The following is a 22,728-nucleotide window of genomic DNA, read 5'->3' as shown; positions in this document are numbered from 1 at the left end:
CTAGTGTAGTTTTCTTTTCAGTTATTGTATTGTTCATCTCTGTTTGTTTGTTCTTTAATTCTTCTAGATCTGTGTTAAACATTTCTTGCATCTTCTCAGTCTTTGCCTCCATTCTTTTTCCGAGGTCCTGGATCATCTTCACTAACACTATTCTGAATTCTTTTTCTATCTCCACTTCATTTAGTTGTTTTTCTGGGGTTTTATCTTGTTCCTTCATCTGGTACATAGCCCTCTGCCTTTTCATCTTGTCAGTCTTTCTGTGCATGTCGCCTTTTTGGTTTCTGCCTTAAATGCACCATGGTCAGAGATGTGTATCTGTATAATTTTGCCATGTGAGACTTACTCTCTGGCTCGGCATGTGGTTTCTCTTGGTGAGCTCTTAAAGGGTGTGTATTCTGTGGTTCTTTGATACAGTGTTCTAGAACTCTCCATTAGATCAGGGTGATCCAGAGCTTTGATCAGATCTTCCATGGCGTTGCAGATTTTTGGGGCAGTGGGGGAGTCTAGTTATTCTGTCAGGTTATGAGACAGAGAGTGTTAAAGTCTCCAATTATGATTGCAGATCTGTCTACTTTTCCCTTTAATTCTATGAATTTTTTGCTCATGGTTTTTGAAGCTCTCTTATGAATAAGCACACACAGTGAATTGCCTTTTTATTATGAAATTTCACTTTTTGTCTCTGTAATGCTTTGTGAATACACCTGTGAATATAGCCTCTCCCACATCCTTAAGATTAGTGTTTGCACAGAATTTCTCTTCCCACTCTTTTACTCTGAACCTTGGAATTTTAAAATGCACTTCTTGTAGACAGCATATGGTCGGGTCTTGCTTTCTTATCATCTTGACAGTCTCGGGTTTTAATTGGCATATTTAGACTTTTACTTGGAATGTAATAATGACTGATGGTTGCATCTCGGTCTATCATTTTGCTGTTTGTTCTGTCTCTTGAACCGTGAAAAAAGGTCCCTGATGCAGGGATATGGAAATTAAAGGCTCCCATGTTGTGGGAAGGACTCTTATCCTCCACAAAAATGAAAGTTGGTAGATCTGAACCAACTTTAAATTGGCACTGAAATGCCCTGCCTGACAGTGGCAAGTAGAGGTCATGTCGGATTTCAATTCTGGTCAGCTGGTGGTGCTGCTCTGCTGAGATGAATTCTGAGGTCCTGCCGTGTTGAGAAGGATTCTGAAGGCCTGACTTAGTGGCAAGGATCTGAGGGGCTGCCATGATGGGAAGGATTTTGATGGGCTGCTTTGTGAGAAGGATTCTAGGGGCTGCCGTGTTGAGAAGAATCTTAGGAGCTGCTTTTTTGAGGAGGATACTAGGGGCTGCCCTGTTGGGAAGAATCTTAGCGGCTACAGTGTTGAGAAGGATTCTGAGGGCCTGACTTCTTGGGAAGGATCTGAGGGCCTGTTGTATTGGGACGGATTCTGATGGGCTGCCATGAGAGAAGGATTCTAGGGGCTGCCTTCTTTAGAAGAATCTTAGGGGCTGCCGTGTTGGGAAGGATTTTGAGGGCCTCCGTGCTGAGAAGAATCTTAGGGGCTGCTGTGATTTGGAGGGTTCTCAGGGGCTGCTGTGTTGCGAAGGATTCTGAGGTGATGCCGTGTGAGAAAGATTCTAGTGGCTCCCACAGTGGGAAGAATCTTAGCAGCTGCAGTGTTGGGAAGGATTCTGAGGGGCTGCTGTGTTGAGGAGGATTCTGAGGGGCTGCCTTGTTGGGAAGGATACTGAGCGGCTGTGGTGTTGGTAGGGATTCTGAGTGGCTATCCTGCTGAGGACAATTCTGAGGGCCTGCTGTGTTGAGAAGATTCTGAGCTGCTGCCATGTTTAGAATGATTGTGAGGGGCTGTCGTGTTGGGAAGGATTCTGAGGGCCTCCGTGTTGAGAGGAACCCTAGGGGCTGCCATCCTTTGGAGGATTCTCAAGGGCTGCTGTGTCGAGAAGGATTCTGAGGGCCTGCAGTGTCCAGAAAGGTTCTGAGGGGCTTCCGTGTTGGGAAGGAATGTGAGGGGCTGTGTCTTGAGAAGGGTTCAATGGGCTGCCACGTGAGAAGGCTTCTTCCTGTTGAGGCTTCTGAGGGCCTCAGTGTTGAGAAGAAATTAGTGGCTGTCGTGTGGAAGAGGATTCTGAGGGGCTGCCATGTTGAAAATGATTTTGAGGGGGTGCCCTGTTGAGAATAATTTCGGGGGCTGCTGTGTTAAGGATCTGAGGCCCTCAGTGTTGAGAGGAATCTTAGGGGCGGCCACGTTGAAACTGATTTTGAGGGCTTCCCTGTTGAGAAGGATTCCGAGGGGGTGTCATGTGAGGCGGCTTTTGAGGGCCTCAGTGTTGAGAAAATATGGGCCACTATGTTGGGAAGAATCTTAGCAGCTGCCATGCTGAGGAGGGTTCTGAGGGGCTGCCATGTTTAGGAGGATTCTGAGCGGCTGCTGCGTTGAGAAGGTTCTGGGCTCAGTTAGTGGACCACCTGGAGAGAGTATTGATGGGAGGCATGCCACCCCAGCTCTGGGTGGATTGACTGGTGGGAGGAGAGCATCGTCTGCGTGTTTCTGGTTAGGTATTTAGGGATATGTCTTTCTGAAGGCAAGTCCAGGTTACTTGGGCTGAAGGCTAATTGGACGTTGGGCTTTTGGATGGAGTCATTACGTTCATCGGGTACAAGAGACTGTAAACGATGGTGCCGAGGACACCAAGGTATGGCCTGGAAAGTGAGGGCTCAGGAAGGAGCTGGGCAGCCCAGATGGCAGAGGGGGTGCCTTCCTGGCTTCAGGAGTCCAGATGGCTAAGAAGGGCTTGCCCCCCGTCCCAGGCCACGTGGGATCTCTGTGCACCTTTGGGTACGCGCATTCCCTTGGCCTCTCTGGCCAGGAAAGCCTGCCTTGCCGCCCTCAGGGGAGGTCTCTGTCCCCTGAGCTCCACGTGGAGCTGTCCCGTTGCGTCACTCCAGTAGAAGCAAGCCATTGTGGTCAGGCCGTTGATCTCTTTTCATCGCGTGCTTTACGGAGCACGTGAGAACCGGAAGGGTTATGTTACAGCAGCGCCAGCCCCCCGAGTGGGCACCTCTATCTGCGTGCTTCCGGCCTCGAGCCATCTCGCTGTCTCCCCTCTCCCCCATCTGTCTAGCCTCCTCTATCTGATAACTCCAAATTCTCCGTCTTACTGTGGTGGAATCAAAACGGGTCCAGACTCTTAGGTGTTCCTTCTCTTGAGAGTTTGATGGGGTCTGTGTCCCCTCCCCCGAATCAGAGCGGGCTCCGTGACGGCTCGGCCTGGTGGAGGAGGGCAGATGGGACACTGCCAGTTCTAGGCCTGGCCTTTAATAGGACGGCACCTTCCGCCTTGGGCTCGGGACCCCCCAGCTGTCATGGACCAGCCTGCTGGACGGTCTGCAGGGGGGGCCCCGCGGAGCCCAGGCATCCCCACCAGGCACCCTGTGTGAGCGCAGCCGCAGCCGTTGAGGACCCTCCAGCCCCGCCCCCTGCCAAATACCCCCGAGGGCCCGCAGCCTATCTCTTGCGAGGGCCCGCAGCCTATCTCTTGATTCTCCTCTCTCTGATAACGGGGTTGCCCGGGGCTGCTGTTTGGGGGAAATGTATTCCAGGCCCCGACTTCACCACACACACCCTTTGAGCCCTTGAGTAAATTTCCACAAACAGGAGGGCCTGGGTGCCCCAAGGGCAGACCGTTGTGTTGTTTGCTGCCGATTCCAGCACTTAGAGCAGCGCCTGCCAGGCGGAAGGAACTCGGTGAAGGTCTGTTGAATGAATGCCTACAGCGTGTTCCCTCCGTCCTGGTGGCACGTGACAAGGTCCCCATCATGCTTGTCATCCCACCCCTTTAAACTCACGGGGATGACTCAGTGCCCACGGCGAACCCACCCGAGGACCCAGAGCTGGGAAGCCCGTGGCCGCGGCTCTTCAGCTGGGGGAGGCCACGCGGGGCTCGCTGCGTCTCCCTCCCTCCCTCCCCCTAGTGTGCGGCCTGCTGCTGCCCGGCGCCCCGCCAGCCCCGCAGCCCTGGTACACCGACCAGCGCTTCACCCTGACGCTGCTCTCCATGCTGGCCATCCTGCCCCTGTCTGCCCCACGTGAGATCGGCTTCCAGAAATACACAAGGTACAGGCTGCAGCCCCTTCCTGGCAGGACGATGGCTGGGGCTGGGTCCCCACCTCGGCGGACGCTTGGTGGGTGGTTCCTGTCCGCCTGGGATAGGGGAGCTGCTAGCACGGGTCTTCCCATTTGCAGAAGGGGGAAAAATGTTAATTACACAAGTCATACATGTGCCTGATAGAAAATACAGATAAACAAAAAAGAAATTTACCCGTAATGACAGGACCTGCAGCTGACATTTTGTTACCTAATGATTGTAGACTTTTTCTGCACACACACGCACATATGCTGGCACGGACACACACACACACACACACACACATACACACACTTTTTCCCATTTTACCGTCTTAGGCTCTCCGCGTACTTTTGGAAAAATTAAGCCTGGCAAAAGTCTTCACACAAGTGTGCCACCCACCTTCCCCTGTCGTGTAATGAAATGGAGCAGAGAAAGAGTGGGCAGGACCCCCTTGGCCCCCAGGCACCCCCAGCCCTCACCAGCTGAGTCAGGGTCCTCCTTCCCCCTGTGCTGTGGCCCAGTGGGCAGTGTCCTGACTTAGATACTGAATCCCAGTGGCTGTTGGAGAGACGGGGGCGCCCGTAGCGATCACAGGCTCGCAGGTCTGACCTCGCTGGGCCTGAGCGTGGCCCTGCCCTGCTCGCCTGGAATGCTCTTCCCGCTGTCCCCATTGTGCAGATAAGGAAATGGAGTCCAGACACTGGCCTGACACCTTGCCTGTGTGGGCAGAGCTGGCATTGAGACCCCGCTCCGTGTGGCTCCCCAGCCCCTACCTCACCATAGAGGCCCCTAACGCTGCGCTCCGTCCGTGTGTTAGCATCCTAGGCACCCTGGCCGCCTGCTACCTGGCCCTGGTCATCGTGGCACAGTACTACCTCGGGCCCCAAGACCTCGCTCGTGAGCCCCACCTGGCATCGAGGTGAGTCTTGGGCGATGGCTTCCCGGGGCTGCTGTGAGGGCTGCTTCTCCCCCCGACCCTGCCCATGGTTTGCACAGAGCCCTGGCTCGTCCCGTTCCTTCAAGTCTCTGATGCCGTAGAATTCAGCAAAGCCTCCTTTCCTGGGACTTCCCTGGCGGTCCAGTGGTTAGGACTGTGCTTCCACTGCAGGGAGCGCGGGTTCAAGCCCTGGTCGGGGAACTAAGATCCCACGTGCCACACGGTGTGGCCAAAAAAAAGCTCCTTTCCTTCTTCAGAACGACAGTGCTATCACTAGTGAGGACGGGGGACAGGCTAAGGGACACGGAAGCACTGGACACCCCAGCAGTCTGGGGCTCCTAGGCTGTTGCAGACGCGTTCCCCACAGTTTAGGGGCCGCAGAACCAGCCAGCAAGATGCAGGGGCAGAGGCCAGTGAGGCCCGACGAGCCTGAGCGAGGCCAAGATTGGGAGTGGGCCTGGGGGGGTTTCCTGTAGGAATGCAGAGCTGCGGTGAGGACTTCAGTTTTGCACGGAAGCCACTGCAGGGTTTTGATCACAGCAGGGGCTTGAAATCAAATCGGCTGGTGGTAGGCCAGCTCCATGAGCCTGTGACCTGTGACGTCCCCCAGGGTCCTGGGCTGAGAAGGGCCCTGCGCTTGGTTTAACGCCCTGCTGTCGCCATCCTGAAAGGCTTAACCGCTGTTGAACAGGGGCCGGGACTTTCATTTTGCACTGGGTCCCGCAAATCGTGTGGACCCTCCTGGAGGGTAGGTTGGAAGTGGAGTGAGAGAGAGAGAAGAGAGTCCGGGTGACTCTGAGCTTTGGCGACGCCGTTTCATGGGCTGGATGGGACGGGGAGGGGTCGGGTGGGGATGTGTAAGGTTGGAGACGGCTGTGAGACACTAAATAAAGACGTCAGGGAGCTGGTCAGACTGTGCGCCTGGAGTCCAGAGAGGCCTGGGCTGGAGAGAGGAACATCAACCCATAGATGGCGTGGAAGTAAGGCCAGGAGCCCAGGTGAGAACTGAGCTGGTGGCCCTCCGCCAGGCCCTGGGGGATCAGCGAGAGGGATGGCAAGTTAGCAGCACGTGTTAGCTTCTTGGGGCTGCTCGTAGTAACACATGAGCACAAACCGGGTGGCTGAAAGCAGCAGCGACTTCTCCCCTGGTTCTGGAAGCTAAAGTCCAAAATCAAGGTGTGGGCACGGCTGCGCTCCCTCTGGAGGCTCCGGGGGAGGGTCCTTCCTGCCCCTCCCAGCGTCGGTGTTGCCGGCACTCTTTGGCCTTCCTTGGTCTGCACATGCTTCGCTCCAGACTCGGCCCCCATGGTCACACGGCCTCTGCCCTGTGTGTTTCCTCTTCCTATAAGGACACCAGTTGTTGGGTTAACTCCCAGCCTACTTCAGTATGACCTCATCTTCATTTAACCAATTACATCTACAAAGACCCTTTTTCCAAATAAGATTTCATTCTGAGGTTCCCAGTGGCTGTAAATCTAGGGGGACACTGTACAACTCAGGACAGAGGATAATAGAATCTGGGTCTCAGAAGTCAGCAGAATTTCAAGAAGGTTGGGGTGATCGCCACCAGCTGCCGCTTCTGGGTCACATGGAGCTGAGCCCTGGCGCCTGATTTGGCCACAGAGGCCGCTCGATGTGGCTGAGTTTCATCAGGGCAGGAGGCGGGGTTGAAGGCCCAGGTGGATTGGGTTCAGGAGAGGGGGAAGGGAAAAGCCGGGAAAGAGCTCTTCTGAAGAGGGGAGAAGCGGAAAGTGCCGGGGCACAGAGGCCACGTCCCGTGTGGCCCACGGCACACCGACGGCATGACCCAGCAGTGGAGGAAACCCGATCAGAAGAGGGCCAGGTCCACTGCTCATCTGTGGCCTTGAGTCTACGGAGGGGAGGGTCCTGCTCTCTGGAAATGCAGCCTCCAAGGCTGGAGCTCGGGCAGTCTCACCCACGGGAACAGGAGAGGACAGCACGTGAGGCCCAGAGGACGCGGGCAGGCAGATGGAGCCGTGGGAGCGTGGGCGCTAAGAAGCTGGCCATCGGCTGACGGTGCTGTTGAGGGAAGTCCAGGAAGGCAGGGCTTGGCGGGGAGGCTCCGTGATCTGCACCAGAGTTAAGAGGCGGCCGGAGCGCAGCACAGAAGGGAGATACTTTGCCCACTTTCCCCGTGGCTGCTGTGACACGTTCCTGCCAAACTTGGTGACTTAAAACTACACAAATTTATTCTCTTATAGTTCTGATATCAGAAGTCCAGAATAGGTCTCACTGGGCTAAAATCAAGATGTCAGCAGGGCTGTGTTCCTTTTGGAAGCTCTAGATTGGAATCCGTTTCCAACTCCTAGAAGCGCCCACATTCCTTGGCTCGGGGCCCCTTCCTCCATCTTCAAAGCCAGCAAGGTTCCATCTCTCTGACCCTGCTTCTCTGGTCACAGCTCCCTCTGACCATAGCTGGGGAAGGTTCTCTGACTGCAAGGATCCTTGGGCTACGTTGGCCCGAGATCCTCCAGGGTCATCTTGTGTCATGTAAGGTTCCCAGGGTTAGGACATGGATCTCTTTGGGGCCCACTCTTCTACCACAACCAGGAAACCCCGATTCTATAGCGGGTGCTGTATATGCTCCCTCCACCATGTGTCCCTAAAGGTGCCGGAAGCTGGTACGTAGAGCTGCTTATTAAAGGAAGCTGGAGGGCCACCATGTGCGGACCACTGAGAGGGCTTGACCTGAAGATTCTGCCCCATGCACACCTCAGTTCTCTTGGGCAGCTTGGACAGAGGTCAAAGCATCCTTGCCCTGTGGGGTCTGTTTGATGGAGGCTGCCTGTGCCCCCAACCACCCCAGGCCCTAAGCTCACTGGGCACAGGCAGCCTCCAAGGGAGGCTGGGAGTTCCTCCCAGCCACGCCCTGCTCAAGTTGTGCCTGCAGGGAGAATGTCAAGTTACCATATGTCAGCACAGATGTACTTAGAAAGTGCAGCATTTAACATGCAGGCTTTTCCAACCCCCCAAACCCGGCAGTGGACATGGTTTTTAAAACCTGTCTTACAGTCACGCTTAGTTACATCTTGCTGGTGGTGTTGAAAACTCATTTTCAAGTTGAAGGTTGTCTTGAGTTTAACTTTTTGTAACAAGCACCCGTTTTCATCTCTTTACAGTCCTTCCTCCTGGGCCTCCGTATTTAGTGTCTTTCCCACCATCTGCTTCGGATTTCAGGTAACCTTGGCGTCCGTGTTGCAGAGGGTGGCATTTGCAGGCTCTGGGGACCGCCTGCTCCCTCAGGAGAGTGTGGCCTCCCTGTCGGGAGAAGCTCGAGGACTTGTGCTAGGGTGAGATGGGCTGTCTTTGGCAGACGGTGCACGTGGCCGGCATCTGGGCTCTGGGAACCGGCCCCGCCGACAGCCAGCAGCAGCACCTTTGTTTGTTGGGTCTGGGGTCCAGTGTGTGGGCCCGGGACCTGTCCCCTCCTCTGCGAAGTCCTCACGGCCGAGTCGCCACGCCTGGGGACCTGGAGCGGCCTTTTTACGTAGAACGCCTTCGTGCAGGTGGCTTCTGCCGCGCAGGCCTGGAGGCTTGCCGGCTAGGAGGGCGGGAAGGTGCGTGGGGAGCTGGCGGTACTGGGCAGAATATATAGAGTTTGATAGAATGGCATGGAGTAAGGAATTCCGTGCGTGGAATCCAGTGGAGGGGCTTCTGCCGCAGCGCTGGGTGGGGCAGATTCAGAGATGCCCTTTTCCAGGCGCAGATGCCTGGGAGGAGTCTTGAGCAATGTGTGGGAGGTGGCCAGCTAGAAGGGGAGGGCGCTTCAGCTGGAGAGCCCCGGAGGGGGCGGGGGTCCCAGGCTGGAGAGCTGCAAGGGGCAGGGCGGGGCTGGAGGGACGGGGCTGGCGTTGGGCTTCGCTCCCCGCCTTCTGGGCTTTCCTGGGGTCTCGCAGTCTCCTAGCAGGCGGCAGCTGACTCCCTTGCTCCATTGTTTATTGTAGGAAAGATTTGCCTGTCTCCTAAAAACAACCACCTCCCCACCACGACAACAACAAAACCGCCCCCAGTGAAATCCAGTTCTCGAGGGAAAGTGGCTCGGGGTTGACAGTGTCTCAGCTTCGTAGCCTGAGCGGCTTCTTGCTGTGCTCACCAACCAGCTCCACTTTGTGTTTGTCAGCTTATGTTTTCTTTGAGAACCACTTTTTGGGGAAAAGAAAAGTCCTGAAACATTTCCGTTGCTCTTTTTTATAAATGAGTCGCTGTAGCGTTTCTGGGGCTTAGCAAGCCGCTTACAGGCTTGCTAAGCGTTTCTTCCTGCACACCCAATATTTTGAAAGATGGAAGGCGACGATTTTGCTGTCAACCGTTTAGCCAGTCCTCTCTCGGGTCCCCGAGCACCATATGGTGTAGCAGGCTCGCGCCGGGCAGGGGGGTGCTTTCCAGATGCTTGTGAGGAGGTGCCCCCCTCACCTTTGCCTCGGCTCCCTCATCCCATTCTCCTAGCAACCGAGGCCTGGGCTGCCGTTTCCAGGGACACGGGATGCGGAGATGGGGGAGTTGGGAAAGGATGTGGATTGCAGGGCGGGGGTGGGGCAGAGGACTAGTTGCCGAGGCCGGGGATAGGGTTGCCAGGATCCAGCTTGGGGAGTCAGGGATCTGGGGGTTGGGGAACTAGGCGCAGGTGAAGGTGGAAGGGAGCCGGGTGAGGAGTGGCGCTGGGCTGGAGGGGCTGCTGAGCGGGGGAAGGCGTGGGCGGTCACCTGGCGTCATCGGGAGGTCGGATTCAAACACACTGCTCCCCACGCACTTAGCGGGGCACCCCGTCCAGCCTGCGCAGAGTCGGAAGGAGGGGCTTGGGGGAGCACGGGTTGTGGGTGCAGGCTCTGCTCCCAGACACCCTGGCCACACGCGGTACTTCTCCCTTGTTTGTGTTTTTTTAATTGAAGTATGACTGATGTACAACACCGTGTTAATTTCGGGTGTACAGCACAGCAATTCAGGCATATGTAGCTGAATATATATGCATGTTCGTTTTCAGATTTTTTTTCCTTTAGAGGTTATTACAAAATATTGAGTATAGTTCCCTGTGTTATACAGGAGGTCCTTGTTGGTATTCTGTTTTATCCGTCGTAGTGTGTATATGTTAATTCCAAACTCCTAATTTATCCCTCCCCCCATCCCCCTTTCCCCTTTGGTGACCATAAATTAGTTTTCTATGTTTGTGAGTCTTTTTCTGTTTTGGAAATAAGTTCATTTGTATCTTTTTTTTTTAGATGCCACATATAAATGATGTCATGATATTTGTCTTTCTTTGGCTTACTTCTTCTAGTATGATAATCTCTAGGTCCATCCATGTTGCTGCAAAGGGCATTATTTCATTCCTTTTTATGGCTGAGTAATATTCCATTGTATATATGTACCACATCTTCTTTATCCGTTCATCTGTCAGTGGACATTTAGGTTGCTTCCATGTCTTGGCTATTGTAAATAGTGCTGTAATGAACATTGGGGTGCGTGAATCTTTTCGAATTATGGTTTTCTCCAGATATATGCCCAGGAGTGGGATTGTAGGATCATATGGTAGTTCTGTTCTTAGTTTTTAAAGGAACCTCCATACTGTTCTCCATAGTGCCTGTACCAATTTACATTCCCACCAGCAGTGTAGGAGGGTTCCCTTTTCTCCACACCCTCTGCAGCATTTGTTATTTGTAGACTTTTTGATGATGGCCATTCTGACCTGTGTGAGGTGGTACCTCACTGTAGTTTTGATTTGCATCTCTCTAATAATTAGCGTTGTTGAGCATCTTTTCATGTGCCTGTTGGCCCTCTGTGTGTCTTCTTTCCCCTTGGTGTTTTTAAACGGCTTTGAGATACAACTTAACGTGGCATACAACTCACCCCTCTAACGTGTACAGTTCAGTGGTTTTTAGTATGTTCACAGAGTTGTGCAACCATCGCCACCATCAATTTTACAACATTTTCATCACCTTCAAAAGAAACTTGTACTAATTACCAGTCACTCCCCATCCCCCTCTTGCTTCCCTCCCGGCCCCTGGCAACCACAGATTTTTCTGTCTCTCTGCATGTGCCTGTGCTGGGCACTTCAGGTAAGTGGAAGCATACAGTATATGGTTCTTTGTAGCTGGATTCTTTCACTCGATGTGGTGTTTTGTTTTGTTTTTAATTTATATTTCTGGCCGCGTTGGGTCTTCGTTGCTGCACGCAGGCTTTCTCTAGTTGCGGCGAGCGGGGGCTTCTCTTCGTTGTGGTGCGCGGGCTTCTCATTGCGGTGGCTTTTCTTGTTGCGGAGCACGGGCTCTAGGCGTGCGGGCTTCAGTAGTTGTGGTGTGCAGGCTCAGTAGTTGTAGCTTGCGGGCTCTAGAGCGCAGGCTCAGTAGTTGCGCACGGTCTTAGTTGCTCCGCGGCATGTGGGATCTTCCCGGACCAGGGCTCAAACCCATGTCCCCTGCATTGGCAGGCAGATTCTTAACCAGTGCGCCATCAGGGAAGTCCCACTCACCGTGGAGTTTCTGAGGATCGTCCGTGTGGTACATGTGTCAGGACCGCGTCCCTTTTCATGGCTGAGTGATATTCCATTGTTTGGAGAGTCCATAGCTTGTTTTTCCTTTCTTCAGCTGGTGGCCGTTTGGACCGTTTCCACTTCTTACCCACCACATGCTCCTCTGCCCGGCGTCCCATCACTTAGTGAATAGTGAGCTTGCTATTGGCCAGCCAGCGTCCTAGATGCTGTCCCAGCAGGGCAGCCCTGCCCTCAGAAGCATTATTTCCCGGCATAAGACCAAGAGAAACACAACCCAGGAGTCATAGGAGAAACAGGAAGAAGGGCAGGGCCCCATCCTGCAACCACCAAGCATCCTTTCCCCATGTCTGGGTTCCGGAGTATAGGAGGTGGGAACGTTGATCCTGAGTTCCACTGCTTGTTGGTTGAGGGCCCGTGTGCGTGTGTGTGTGCGTGCGCGCGTGCTTGCCGCAGGCTGGACGCCGCCTCTGTGGCTGGAATCGGGAGGCCTGAGGCTGGTGTGCCCCAGCCCCTCACAGTGGGCACTCCATGAGGGTGGGGACTGTGTGAGGCTGGTTGATGGGTACCCCACACTCGCAACAAGGGGCACTGATATAAGGACCTGAGTGTGGAGAGCTGGGGTTGGGTGCAGGGAGGCCTCGTGACTGCGAGTGGGGCAAAGGGATGGATGATTGAGTAACCACCGGAGTGCCCTTCGCCCACGGGCCAGGCTCTGTGCTGAGAATGCGGGAGGCAGGTGTGTCTGACACCACATACCTGACAGACGCTGAACCAGCAAACCCAGATGTGTTCACCTGGGGGCCGTGAGAGCAGAACTCGGCCAGCTGGGGAGGAGGGCTTTCCTAAAGGATGAGTAGAAGCTGGCTGGACCAGGAGACATCGCAGGCAGAGCACACAGCATGGGCAAAGGCCCTGAGGCAGCGAAGAGGGACCGTGGTGGGCTGAGCTCGGTGGGCGAGGGGAGCAGGGCTCTCGAGCCTGGGGAGTGGGCAGGCATGGACGGTCATCCTGTTGGCTTTGATCACAAGTGAGTAAATGGATGTGGTGGTGGGAACCCTGCCCCGGGAGCCTGGGAAAATCCCAGAACCCATAGGGCACATCCAGATATAGCAGCACGTCTCACCCCTGGCTGCTCATCAGGGCCTCCTGGGCTGCTGATAAAACACCGCTGCCCAGGACCTGCTCCAGATAAATAAGGTCCACATCACAGGTGGGCTGCTGGCATTGGCTACATGTATTTTATATTTTTAAAAACTTGACCATGTGGGCTTCCCTAGTGGCGCAGTGGTTGAGAGTCCGCCTGCCGATGCAGGGGACACGGGTTCGTGCCCCGGTCCGGGAGGATCCCGCGTGCCGCGGAGCGGCTGGGCCCGTGAGCCATGGCCGCTGAGCCTGCGCGTCCGGAGCCTGTGCTCCACAGCGGGAGGGGCCACAACAGTGAGAGGCCCGTGTACCGCAAAAAAAAAAAAAAAAAAAAAAAAAAAAAAATTGACCATGTGATACAGTATGTAGGAAGTATATAAATCCTAAGTATGTGTACTCCCATGAAACCATCACCCCGATGCGGATATAGAACATCGTCAGCACCCCTGGAATGTTCCCTCAATAGCACCACCCCACCCCACTATTCTGCCCTGTGTCACCACAAACGGTAACTCTCGACTGAGGGTGATTTTGCCCCCTAGGGGACATTTGGCAATGTCTGCAGACATTTTTGATTGTCGCAACTGTGGGGGAGGCTCCTGGCATCTAGTGGGTCGAGGCCAGGGGATGTGGTCCGCATCCCACTGTGCACAGGACAGTCTCCAAGCATCAGCAGTGCTGCGGTTGAGAACCCCATCCTGGCTTGCTTGGCTTGTAACTTGAACTTCACGTACATGGAAACGTTCTTCTTCTCTGGCGTCTTTTGCTCCACGTTACAGCTGCAGGGCTCTCTGTTGAGGTGTGCAGTTGTGTTCACCCTTTTCAGTGCTGTGTAATATTCCACACATGAATATCTGAGCACTTCTACCTTCTGCTCTTGGTGGGCATTTGGGTTGTTACCCACGTTTGGGGACACTGAGACTTTTTTTTTTTTGTATTTTTAAAAATATTTATTTATTTTTGGCTGTGTCGGGTCTTAGTTGCGACGCTCGGGATTTTTGTTGTGGTGCACGGGCTTAGTTGCCCTGCAGCATGTGGGATCTTAGTTCCCTGACCAGGGATTGAACCCATGTCCCCTGCATTGGAAGGCGGATTCTTTACCACTGGACACCGGGGAAGTCCCAAGACACTGAGACTTTTTAGATGACGCCAGGTGATTCTAGCGCCCAGCTGGCTCCACTCCCGTTGACCCTGCTGCTCCCTTGCAGTGTCACGAAGCTGCCGTGTCCATCTACTGCAGCATGCGCCACCAGAGCCTCGGGCACTGGGCCCTCGTCTCCGTGCTGTCCTTGCTGGCCTGCTGCCTTGTCTACTCGCTGACAGGTAAGGCCCGCGCGGGGTGCCCGGGACCTGGGTGCGGAGCAGTGGGAGAAACCGGGATAATCACAAGTGTGTATAGAGACCCTACCGTGTCCTGGGTGCAGTGCTAAGCGGTTTGACTGCCTGTGCTGCTTTTGTCCCTAACACCCCCAGGAGAGTCCACAATTCATAGCGGAGGCCACTGAGGCTCAGAGGGTTGCCATGGCTTGTCCAGGGTCTCCCAACTAGACGTGGCAAAGCTGGGATGCAGACCCTGGCCCGTCTGTCTCCTGAGCCCCTGCTCTTCACGCCCCACGCCCCTGCCTGCCCGTCTCGTGGGATGGCATCAGTGATGGCTGTCGGAGCATGATATCCAGGCAGTGGTTTACAGGACACTCTCTTGGATGCAGTGGGTTTTACCATCCACACACTGGCACAGGAGGGTCTTCAAAGGTGACAGAAGTGTGGCTCAGAGAGGGGCTGTGCGCCACCTGAGGTCCCACGGCACATCCGGTGCACAGCCCAGGGCCTGGGCTCAGGCTGACTACTGGCCGCTTTCCTCCAGCCCAGCAGCCCTTTCTTTCATCAGCCTATCAGAGTCTCTGATTCAGGGAGCTCTTGGGCTCCCACAGATGTGTCAGGGGCCTTGGACACTTGCTGGGTGACTTCTGTCTAGCAGGGGAGGTCTCTCTCATTCTGTGGCCCCTGAGTTGGACCCGGTGATTGAGAGTCTCCTTCAGATGGTCCAGGGCCAGCAGACTGGAGAAAAACCAAAGCAAACCACAGCTCTTGGTCTGTGGTGGATGTCTCAGGACAGGGCAGGTGACACAGAGGCCGAGAGGCAGTGCTGGGTTGTGGGGTAGGGACCTGACTTCTGCTGTAATGAGCTGTGTTATTCCAGACAGTTGTTGACACCTTGGGTCTTGATTTTCCCCATCAGGAAAATGGGCGCACTGACAGCTTCTTTCTCTAGGTGCTCTAAGGGTGGGGTGGACAGGGCACGGAAAGCATTGTTCAGACTGCTTCCAGTCAGTCCACGCCCACGAGTGGGTGCCTTGTACGGGTGCCGTGAGCTGTTTGGAAGAAGGACAAGGGACAGTTTTGCCCAGCAGGAGTTTGAGTCAGAAGGACCAGGACCCTGTAGACTGAGGACAGGAAAGCCTTGGGAGATTCTAGAACTTTCTGTCAGCTCCTAGGGGAAACCTTAGCAGCGGTAGATCTGGGTGCTGTCTGCGTGTCGGAGTTGAGGTGGGGGGACAGCATTTTTCTAATCAGCTCTCCTGTGTTCCCCCCTTTACCCTTCACAGGCGTGTACGGCTTCCTGACCTTTGGGACAGACGTTTCTGCTGACATCCTGATGTCCTACCCAGGCAACGATGGGGTCATCATCGTTGCCCGGGTCCTCTTCACTGTGTCCATCGTGACTGTCTACCCCATCGTGCTCTTCCTGGGGAGGTGAGGCCAGCTCTTGGGACATGGTTCAGTGCAGAGCACAGCACCCGTCGAAACTTAGCACGTGCCAGGCGCCACGCCAGCCCACGTGGCGTGGGGACTGTCTTCACCTCTGTTTCCTAGAGGAGGAGACAGGCAGGGGAGTCAGGTGGTTTGGCCAGTGTCGCCCAGCTGGTGTCAGGACTGGAGCCTGGCCCCCGGAGCTTGGCGGCCCAATGTGGCCCCGCCCTGTCGGCTACCCATGTGCGGCGGGGGTTCCCAGGGAGTGAGCCCTGCCGGTGTGCAGGGCAGTGGTGGGGGGCACTCTGGGGCACCCAGTGGTGGGCGAGTGCAGGGCTACCGCCCCCGGGAGCCCGTGGGAGCCCATGGTGTGTGGCCTCCAGGTCAGTGATGCAGGATTTCTGGAGGAGGGGCTGCTGCTGGGCGTGTGGACCCCAGCCCCTGGCCGAGCCCTCGGGGCCGTGGGTCCGGATGTCGCTGACCGTCCTGTGGGTCACCGTGACGCTCGCCATGGCCCTGTTCCTGCCCGACCTCAGCGAGATCATCGGCGTCATCGGTGGCGTCAGCTCCTTCTTCATCTTCATCTTCCCAGGTGAGGGCCATGTGTGTGGGGGGTGGGAGCCCACGGAGGAGGGATGGCTCCCAGCCCTGTTTACTGGGCCAGGCACGGGGGGCCGGGGCTTCGCACACCTTCCCTCATTTAACATCTCAATGGGCGTGCTGTTATCAACCCAGCCTACAGATGGGAAGACGGAGGCCCTGAGGCCTCCTGGGTGGAATAGCTAGCATGTAGCGGGGCTGAGTCAGCCTCACAGCCTTGTCTACCCTCCCGCTGCTGCCACTCACTGTAGGATTTCATTTAATATTTTCAATGATATGAAACTCCTATGGTTGCAAGGTGCCCCACAAACATCTTCCTCCTTATCCCCCAGTCTGGGAGGCAAACACAGTTTCCATGATGGATGGATTCCTAGGAAACCTTCCCAGTGTTAGTGAGTGATGATGTGAAATTCCAGCCAAATTGGCCTGAGGGTTAGCCCGGCCTGGCAGACCCAGGGTGGCCAAGGCTAGGGGCTCCCGGAGAAGGGGAAGCACTGCAGGGGCCGAAACCCCAGATCCTGCGGCCCCTGGCCCTGGGAAGCGCTCTCAGACATGAGTGATGGGGTCCGAGTATGTCACCACCTCCCTTGGCTTCCTGCCCCCGCCGGCCAACCACCGTCTAGGGCGGATGGACCAGTGATGCTGTGTCTTGAACACACAGTACGGGTGGGTGTCCGTGTCCTCAGTGGGGCCTTGTAGCTCTAGCTGTTTCCCGTGCTGGAAAGGACGGGCCAGGATAGGCTTGGCGGCGGGGAGATCGACAGGATCTTTAGGCAGAGCTGTCTGCCTTCAAATCTCAGTAGCACCATTAAAAAAGAAAAAAAAAAATGACAGAAAGAAAAAAATAACCAAGGCAGCTGGTAGTTGTGAAAGGCGTGCCAGGGGTGAGGCCCCAAGTCTGGCCCTGACCCACTGCATCTCGTCAGAGACGTGAGTGTGCGCCGTCGTTGTCGCTGGAGAGGCCAAGGTGTTGGGGGGCGTCGAGCGGGGACCCCACAGTGGCACCACTAGCCACCATTCGGTGCCCACTCTCCGGGGCAGGGTGAGCCTGCGGGGCCACTTCGGGCGAAGGCCCTGGCGGCCTCCCGGGTCCCCGGGGACTGCTGGGTGTCGGCTGAGCCCTTGCGAGCTCGGGGCTGCTTTGGGTTCGATAACGAAGAGCTGGTGCGACCCCGGGTCTCCTCCGCAGGTCTGTGCCTCATTTGTGCCATCAGCGTGGAGCCCGTTGGACCCCGAGTTAAGTAAGTGTGTGCACGTGAGGGTGTCGCCTCTAGCGTGTGCGGGGCTCAGCGGGAGGGGCGTGCGAAGGCTGCTCGCCCGCCGGGTCCTGTGTGTGAGGGTTCTGCAGGCCAGGCCGGGAGGGGGGCCTTGTCCACACATCCCAGGCCAGCACACCGCGCCCTGTTCAGCCCATGCGCGGCCGCCCTTGCGCTCCGAGCGCTGTGGCCTCTGCTTGCAGCTTCATGTGATTTGGGGTCCTCCCGGCGTCTTGAGGCCCAAGTCGTGCATGCTTCCCCATCCTGCACTCAGACCCCGGGCAGGCTGGTCCTGTTGCCCCACAGGTCCCTGAGTTCCGGAGGCCGTGGGCTCCCCCATGCACCAGGGCAACACGTTCTGTTAACAGGACAGCAGGTCCTGGTTGGACGATGCCTCAGTGCTGGGCCCCACGCTCAGCTCCTTTACCCCTTCCTCTCCCTGCGATACTGGGATATTTCCATCCCAAAGACGAGGAGGCAGAAACCAACCCACAGGCAGGTGGCAAGCAGGGCAGAGCTGGGGCTCAGCGGGGCCCAACGCTTACCCCCTCCCTGCTCCACGTTGCTGGTTAGACAAGACAGTTTGGACCATCCCTTTTTTCAGCGGAGTACCCTCCGCTGGGTCGGCCTGTGGTGTGACTTGGACCATGTACTCTGCCACCGAGGGGCCCAGTTGGACCCCACTGAGAAAGAGAGTGTGTGCACGGGTGATGGGCCAGAGCTCAGCCGGTGCCAGGGACCCGGGAGTCTGTGCAGATCTTGGTCCCATTTCACAGATGTGAAAACTGAGGCCAAGACGGCTAGAGAGGACACTAGTAGCTTTCTAGGGCTGCTTGTGGCTTAAATCAACAGAAATGTATTTTCTCCCAGTTCTGGAGGCCAGAAGTCCAAAGTCATGGTGTCAGCAGGGCCCACGCCCTCTGCAAGCTCTCGGGGGGATTCCGTTCTGTGCTATTTCCTGCTTCTGGTGGCTCCAGGTGGTCCTTGGCTTGTGGCCGCATCACTCCCATCCCTGCCTCTGTCCTCACACAGCCTCTCCCTTGTGTCTGTGTCTCAAGTCTCCCTCTGCTTCTCTCCTCTGAGGACACCTGTCATTGGGCTTAGGGCCCACCCCCAGTCCATGGTGATCTCATCTCCAGATCGTCAACTTCATCACATCCGCAAAGACCCTATTTCCAAATGAGGTCGTGTTCACAGGTTCCAGGTGGATGTGAATTTGGGGGACCACCATTCAGCCCAGTACAGATTCTCTTATGTCACAGCAGCCGTGAACTTGGGGCCCACTTGCAGCCTCTCGTTCCCCTTCGTCCAGCCACATGGAGCCCGAGCTTGGTCTTCCCACAGCGGCAGGCCTGGGTGGGCTCCCTTCTGGGTTGAGAAGCATTTTTCTGGGTATCTCTAAAGCTGCCTTGGGCTTAGCAGCAGCCCCGGTTGCCTGGGGGCCTCCTACATGGTTCTTTCCCTGTAGCGCCCTTTCAAGTCTTGCTACTTCTGTGTGGTGCCTCAGCCCAAGTTCACAGCAGCTGTTACTGATGGGCTTTAAAGATATTTTTAATCCTAGCGCTGCTTTAGGGCTTCCTGATCCATCAAAGCTGCCCCGAGGAGCCAGCAGCCCCATCACGTTTACTTCTCTCCCCGCGTTCAGGCAGGCGGGTGTTCACGGCACCGAGCTGCCACTCTGCCACGCTGCGTAACTGGAGATGGTCTTTCCATGACAACGGATCCTTGTGGCCTTTGTTAACGGGCCAGAAATATCCCTATCATTTCGTGGGAATCTTATTATTGTGGCTTTTGCCTCACTGTCTGCACCGTCTCTCCTGGTTACGTTATGAAGCCTGTGGATGTGGTCTCGTGACCACCAGTTCCAGCCACCTCTGTCCCCTCCTCCGTGGCCCCCCCGCCGCTGTTCCCATCTGTGTGACCTAGGGCTTTCTTCTCCTTCCTCACTTTCGGGGGCGTCAACCCCCTAAAGAAAAGAAGCAGAAGAGAAGGGAGTTTGAAACTAGTGTCTCCCTCCCGCTATTTCTTTGTCTTTGATAAAATATTGGGAAGGAACGAGGTTATGAAACAACAGATCGGGTGAGAGTTGTTTTTGTTTTTTCAATTGCATGGGTACTTTATTTCCTGTTGTCTCAGAAACCCATCCCTACAGGTAAAGGAGGGTAACCTGAATTTTTTCCAAATTGGTGACTCTAGTAGGCTTCACATCGTAAGTTTTCTACATGTGTTTGGCTCGTCTGTGCAAATCTCCGGAAGAAGAGCGCGTGTTGACGCGCGTTTGTTGACTTGGCAGGTGCTTCCTGGAGGCCTGGGGGGTGGTCTCCGTGCTCGTCGGCACCTTCATCTTCGGGCAGAGCACGGTGGCGGCTGTCATGGAGCTGCTCTGAGGGGCGGCCCGCGGCCGAGCGGGATGGGGTCTCCACGGCTGCCCTGGTCCGGCTGCCTGCATCCAGCCGTGAGACCGATGTTATCTCATCATAAAGATGCTGGAGAAACGGATACGTTCTGCCTTCCCAGGCTGCTCATTTGGGCTTCTGCTGGTTCCCAGGGTTTCTGGTGCAGTGGTGAGGAGTTTCTTAGTGTCCTGGGCCTGTCCTGCAAGTAACCACAGACTGGGGGCTTCTGGCAACAGCAGTGCATTCTCTCACACTCTGGAGGCTAGAAGTCTGAGATCAAGGTGTGGGCGGGGCTGGCACCCTCCCTCTGCAGGCTCTAGGGGGACGGTCCCTCCTGCCTCTTCCGGCTTCTGCTGGTTGCTGGCCATCCTTGGTTCTCCTTGGCTTGTGGCTGCATGCGTCCAATTTCTGCCGCCTCCCTCATGTGGCCGTCTTCCCTATGTATCTGTCTCAATTTCCCTCTTACAGGGCTCACCCTACTTCAGTATGGCTTCATCTTAATTACTTAATTGGGATCTGCAAATATCCTATTTCCAAATAAGGTCACATTCACGGTTTCCAGAGGTTAGGGCTTAAACTGTGTCCCCCAGAAAAATAAGTTAAACCCATAACTGGGAGGCAGGTGCTGAGGCCCAGAGAGCCCTACTTTGGGGTGCTGAGATCAAAGGCACGAGGCAAGGGCATTGCTCGGTGGGTGAGAGCCCAGAGGGCATTTGGGGCGGCCTCCGGTGGGGATGGCAGTGCCACGGCACGGGGGAATGCCCAAGGAGATGCGTGCCCAGAGCTGGCCACACAGCCTGTGCTTGGCCTCGCTCCAGTGGGTGGGGGGGGGACCCGAGGAGAGCCCCCGCCCCTTCCGCTGGCTGGACCTGAAGAGCCTGGAGGCCAAGTGCGCTGTCTGCTCCATGATTCCCTCCCCGATCCGGGGGTGAGGAACCACACCTGGAGCTGCGGCTGAGGGGGCAGGGATCTGCCCGCGGCCAGGGAGGAGAGGAGGACGGGGCCAGGGGCTCCCGCATCGCTGTCCCCGGCACTGACCCTGCCCAGGGCCCGGCAACCCCGGATGGATGTTGCTGGATTCAGGCCGCTCTTCCTCTGCCCTGGGACGTCTGCCAGGAGCCAGCAGTGCCAGAGCCTGCGTGGGCTGACGTCCTTCAGACACCTCCCTCCAGGTAGGCAGCAGCCGGGCCTTGTTTGTTATCTCGTGTCACCTGTGTGTGTGAGGCTGGTGGTGATAGAACTGTGTTGGAGTTTGGTTTTTTCCAGTTTATCCACCTGTATTAATTTTGGTTTTTGAGATGTAATTCACGTACCACGTAGTCCACCCTTTTAAAGTGTACGATTCGGTGCGCATTAGACATACAGAGTCAATATCCGATTCCCGTACGTTTATCACCCCCAAAGGAACCCAGGACCCGTGAGCCTTGACTCCCTGTTCCGCCCTCTCTCCAGTTCCCCATAACCAGGGATCCGCTTTCTGTCTCTAGGGCTTTGCCCGTTCTGGACTTTCCACATGAATGGACGCATACAATACGTGGCCTTTTGTGTCTGGTTCCTTTGACTTAGCGTGATGTTTTCAAACTCGCCCATTTTCCAGGTGAGGCAACTGAGGCTTAGGAAACTCAAGGCCGCCTGTCGCGTGAGGTGCAGAGCTGGGTTGCGACTGATTTTGGGTTAAATTCCATTGTCCATTTTCTGTCCGCTCCTAGGGGTGGCCAAGGGGGGTGGGAACTAGTTGGCCCAGGGGGTGGGGATGGGGCTTCTGCCCCCTAGTGCCCTGGCTGTTGGTGGAGACTCTGAACCAGTGAGGGGGACAGAGGTCCCTTCTCCAAGTGCTCTCTGACCAGCCCCACCACGGCCTGCCACACCCTACAGTGGCCACAGCGTCCTCCTGGACAAGGGCGTCAGAACAGGCACATGTGCCGGCAGAACTGACTTCCTGGAGCATGTATCACCCCAGAGCTGGCAGCGGGTTTGGATGGTCCGAGACTTATAAGCATGGCGGGTAAGGGTCGTGCCAAAAAGAGAGGCAGTGTACGAAGTGGCTTTGGAGTTGGACTACTGGTTGTGAATACTCTCTGCCAGCAGCTGGTGGGGGCACCCAAGCAATGGTAGTTTTATTTCCAGAAAAGCTAGGTTGAGAGTATGAGGAGGTGAACGCTGAGCTTCCTGGCAGCTAAGGGGAAAAGGGAAATAGGACCACAGGGCTTATGCCAAAGCCGGAAAGCACGTCAGGGAGGTGGTGGCCTGGCACTAATGCTAAGCAGAGATGAGGGTGGGGCTCTTGCAGGGATGACAGGTGTCACCCCTGGGTACGATTGTTTCCATCTCTCTGACAGGTGGAGGGGATTCTCATAGGACTGAGCCTCAGATTGGCCATGATCACGCAAGGACGTGATGCACAGAAATGCAGGCTGGGATGCCGCCCTCTGATGTCTGAGCTCGTGAGGCAGGTACGATCATCTCCTGGACTGACCTCCTCCAGCCGCGAGCGCCTCCCCCTGGTTCGGGAGGACAGAGGGGCTCACGCGGCGTGCTTGAGATCAGGGTGGCGGCGCCGGGCTCTGAGCACGGGCTCTGGGTCTGGAATCGGAGCTGTCTCCTTGGCCAGGCTCCGTCCCCGCTCTAAACAGCCCTTGTCCTCAGGTTGCTGACCCAGGAAAACCTCCGTGAGTGCTATTCTTAGCCTCGGTGTCCTTCCTGGGACCTGGGTCAGCACCTCCTCCTTTCCTTCCTCCTCCAGCCCTTGGTTCCTATCCTGTTTGTTCCCCTCTAAAACGAAACTGAGGGCAGCCCCTCCCTCCCAGCATAGCCATGGGGATGAGCTTAGATAGACCCCCAGAGCCTGGCCTGTCTCAGGATCCCGGTCAGTGGTGACACGTGTGCTTGAGTGCAGAGACCCTCCTGTCTCAAGTGACAGCTGTGCATGGGGCCCAGTAACGTTCATGGGCTACAGGGGGTCCGACTGTCCTGGGGAGGTGCCCTTCCAGTGGCTCTAGGTGCCCCCA

The 22,728-nt window shown here is 55.9% G+C and overlaps 1 protein-coding gene across 1 annotated transcript in view; it reads left to right on the top strand.

Moving 5' to 3' along the window:
* The window catches only part of SLC38A8 (solute carrier family 38 member 8), a 31,249-nt gene extending 10,062 nt beyond the window's left edge, over nt 1-21,187 (top strand). Inside the window, exons 3-10 of the mRNA XM_060001040.1 lie at nt 3,978-4,119; nt 4,950-5,051; nt 8,210-8,267; nt 13,926-14,040; nt 15,324-15,471; nt 15,852-16,060; nt 17,258-17,309; nt 19,618-21,187. Coding sequence (XP_059857023.1) covers nt 3,978-4,119; nt 4,950-5,051; nt 8,210-8,267; nt 13,926-14,040; nt 15,324-15,471; nt 15,852-16,060; nt 17,258-17,309; nt 19,618-19,711 — 920 coding nt within the window. The 3' untranslated portion in view covers nt 19,712-21,187. The remainder of the gene's footprint in view (nt 1-3,977; nt 4,120-4,949; nt 5,052-8,209; nt 8,268-13,925; nt 14,041-15,323; nt 15,472-15,851; nt 16,061-17,257; nt 17,310-19,617) is intronic.
* The last annotated feature ends 1,541 nt before the right edge of the window (nt 21,188-22,728 follow it).

Source organism: Delphinus delphis, chromosome 20, assembly GCF_949987515.2.
Source record: "Delphinus delphis chromosome 20, mDelDel1.2, whole genome shotgun sequence".
Lineage (NCBI taxonomy): Eukaryota > Metazoa > Chordata > Mammalia > Artiodactyla > Delphinidae > Delphinus > Delphinus delphis.
Note: the sequence above shows the minus strand (reverse complement) of the source record. Positions and strands in the feature narration are given on the sequence as shown.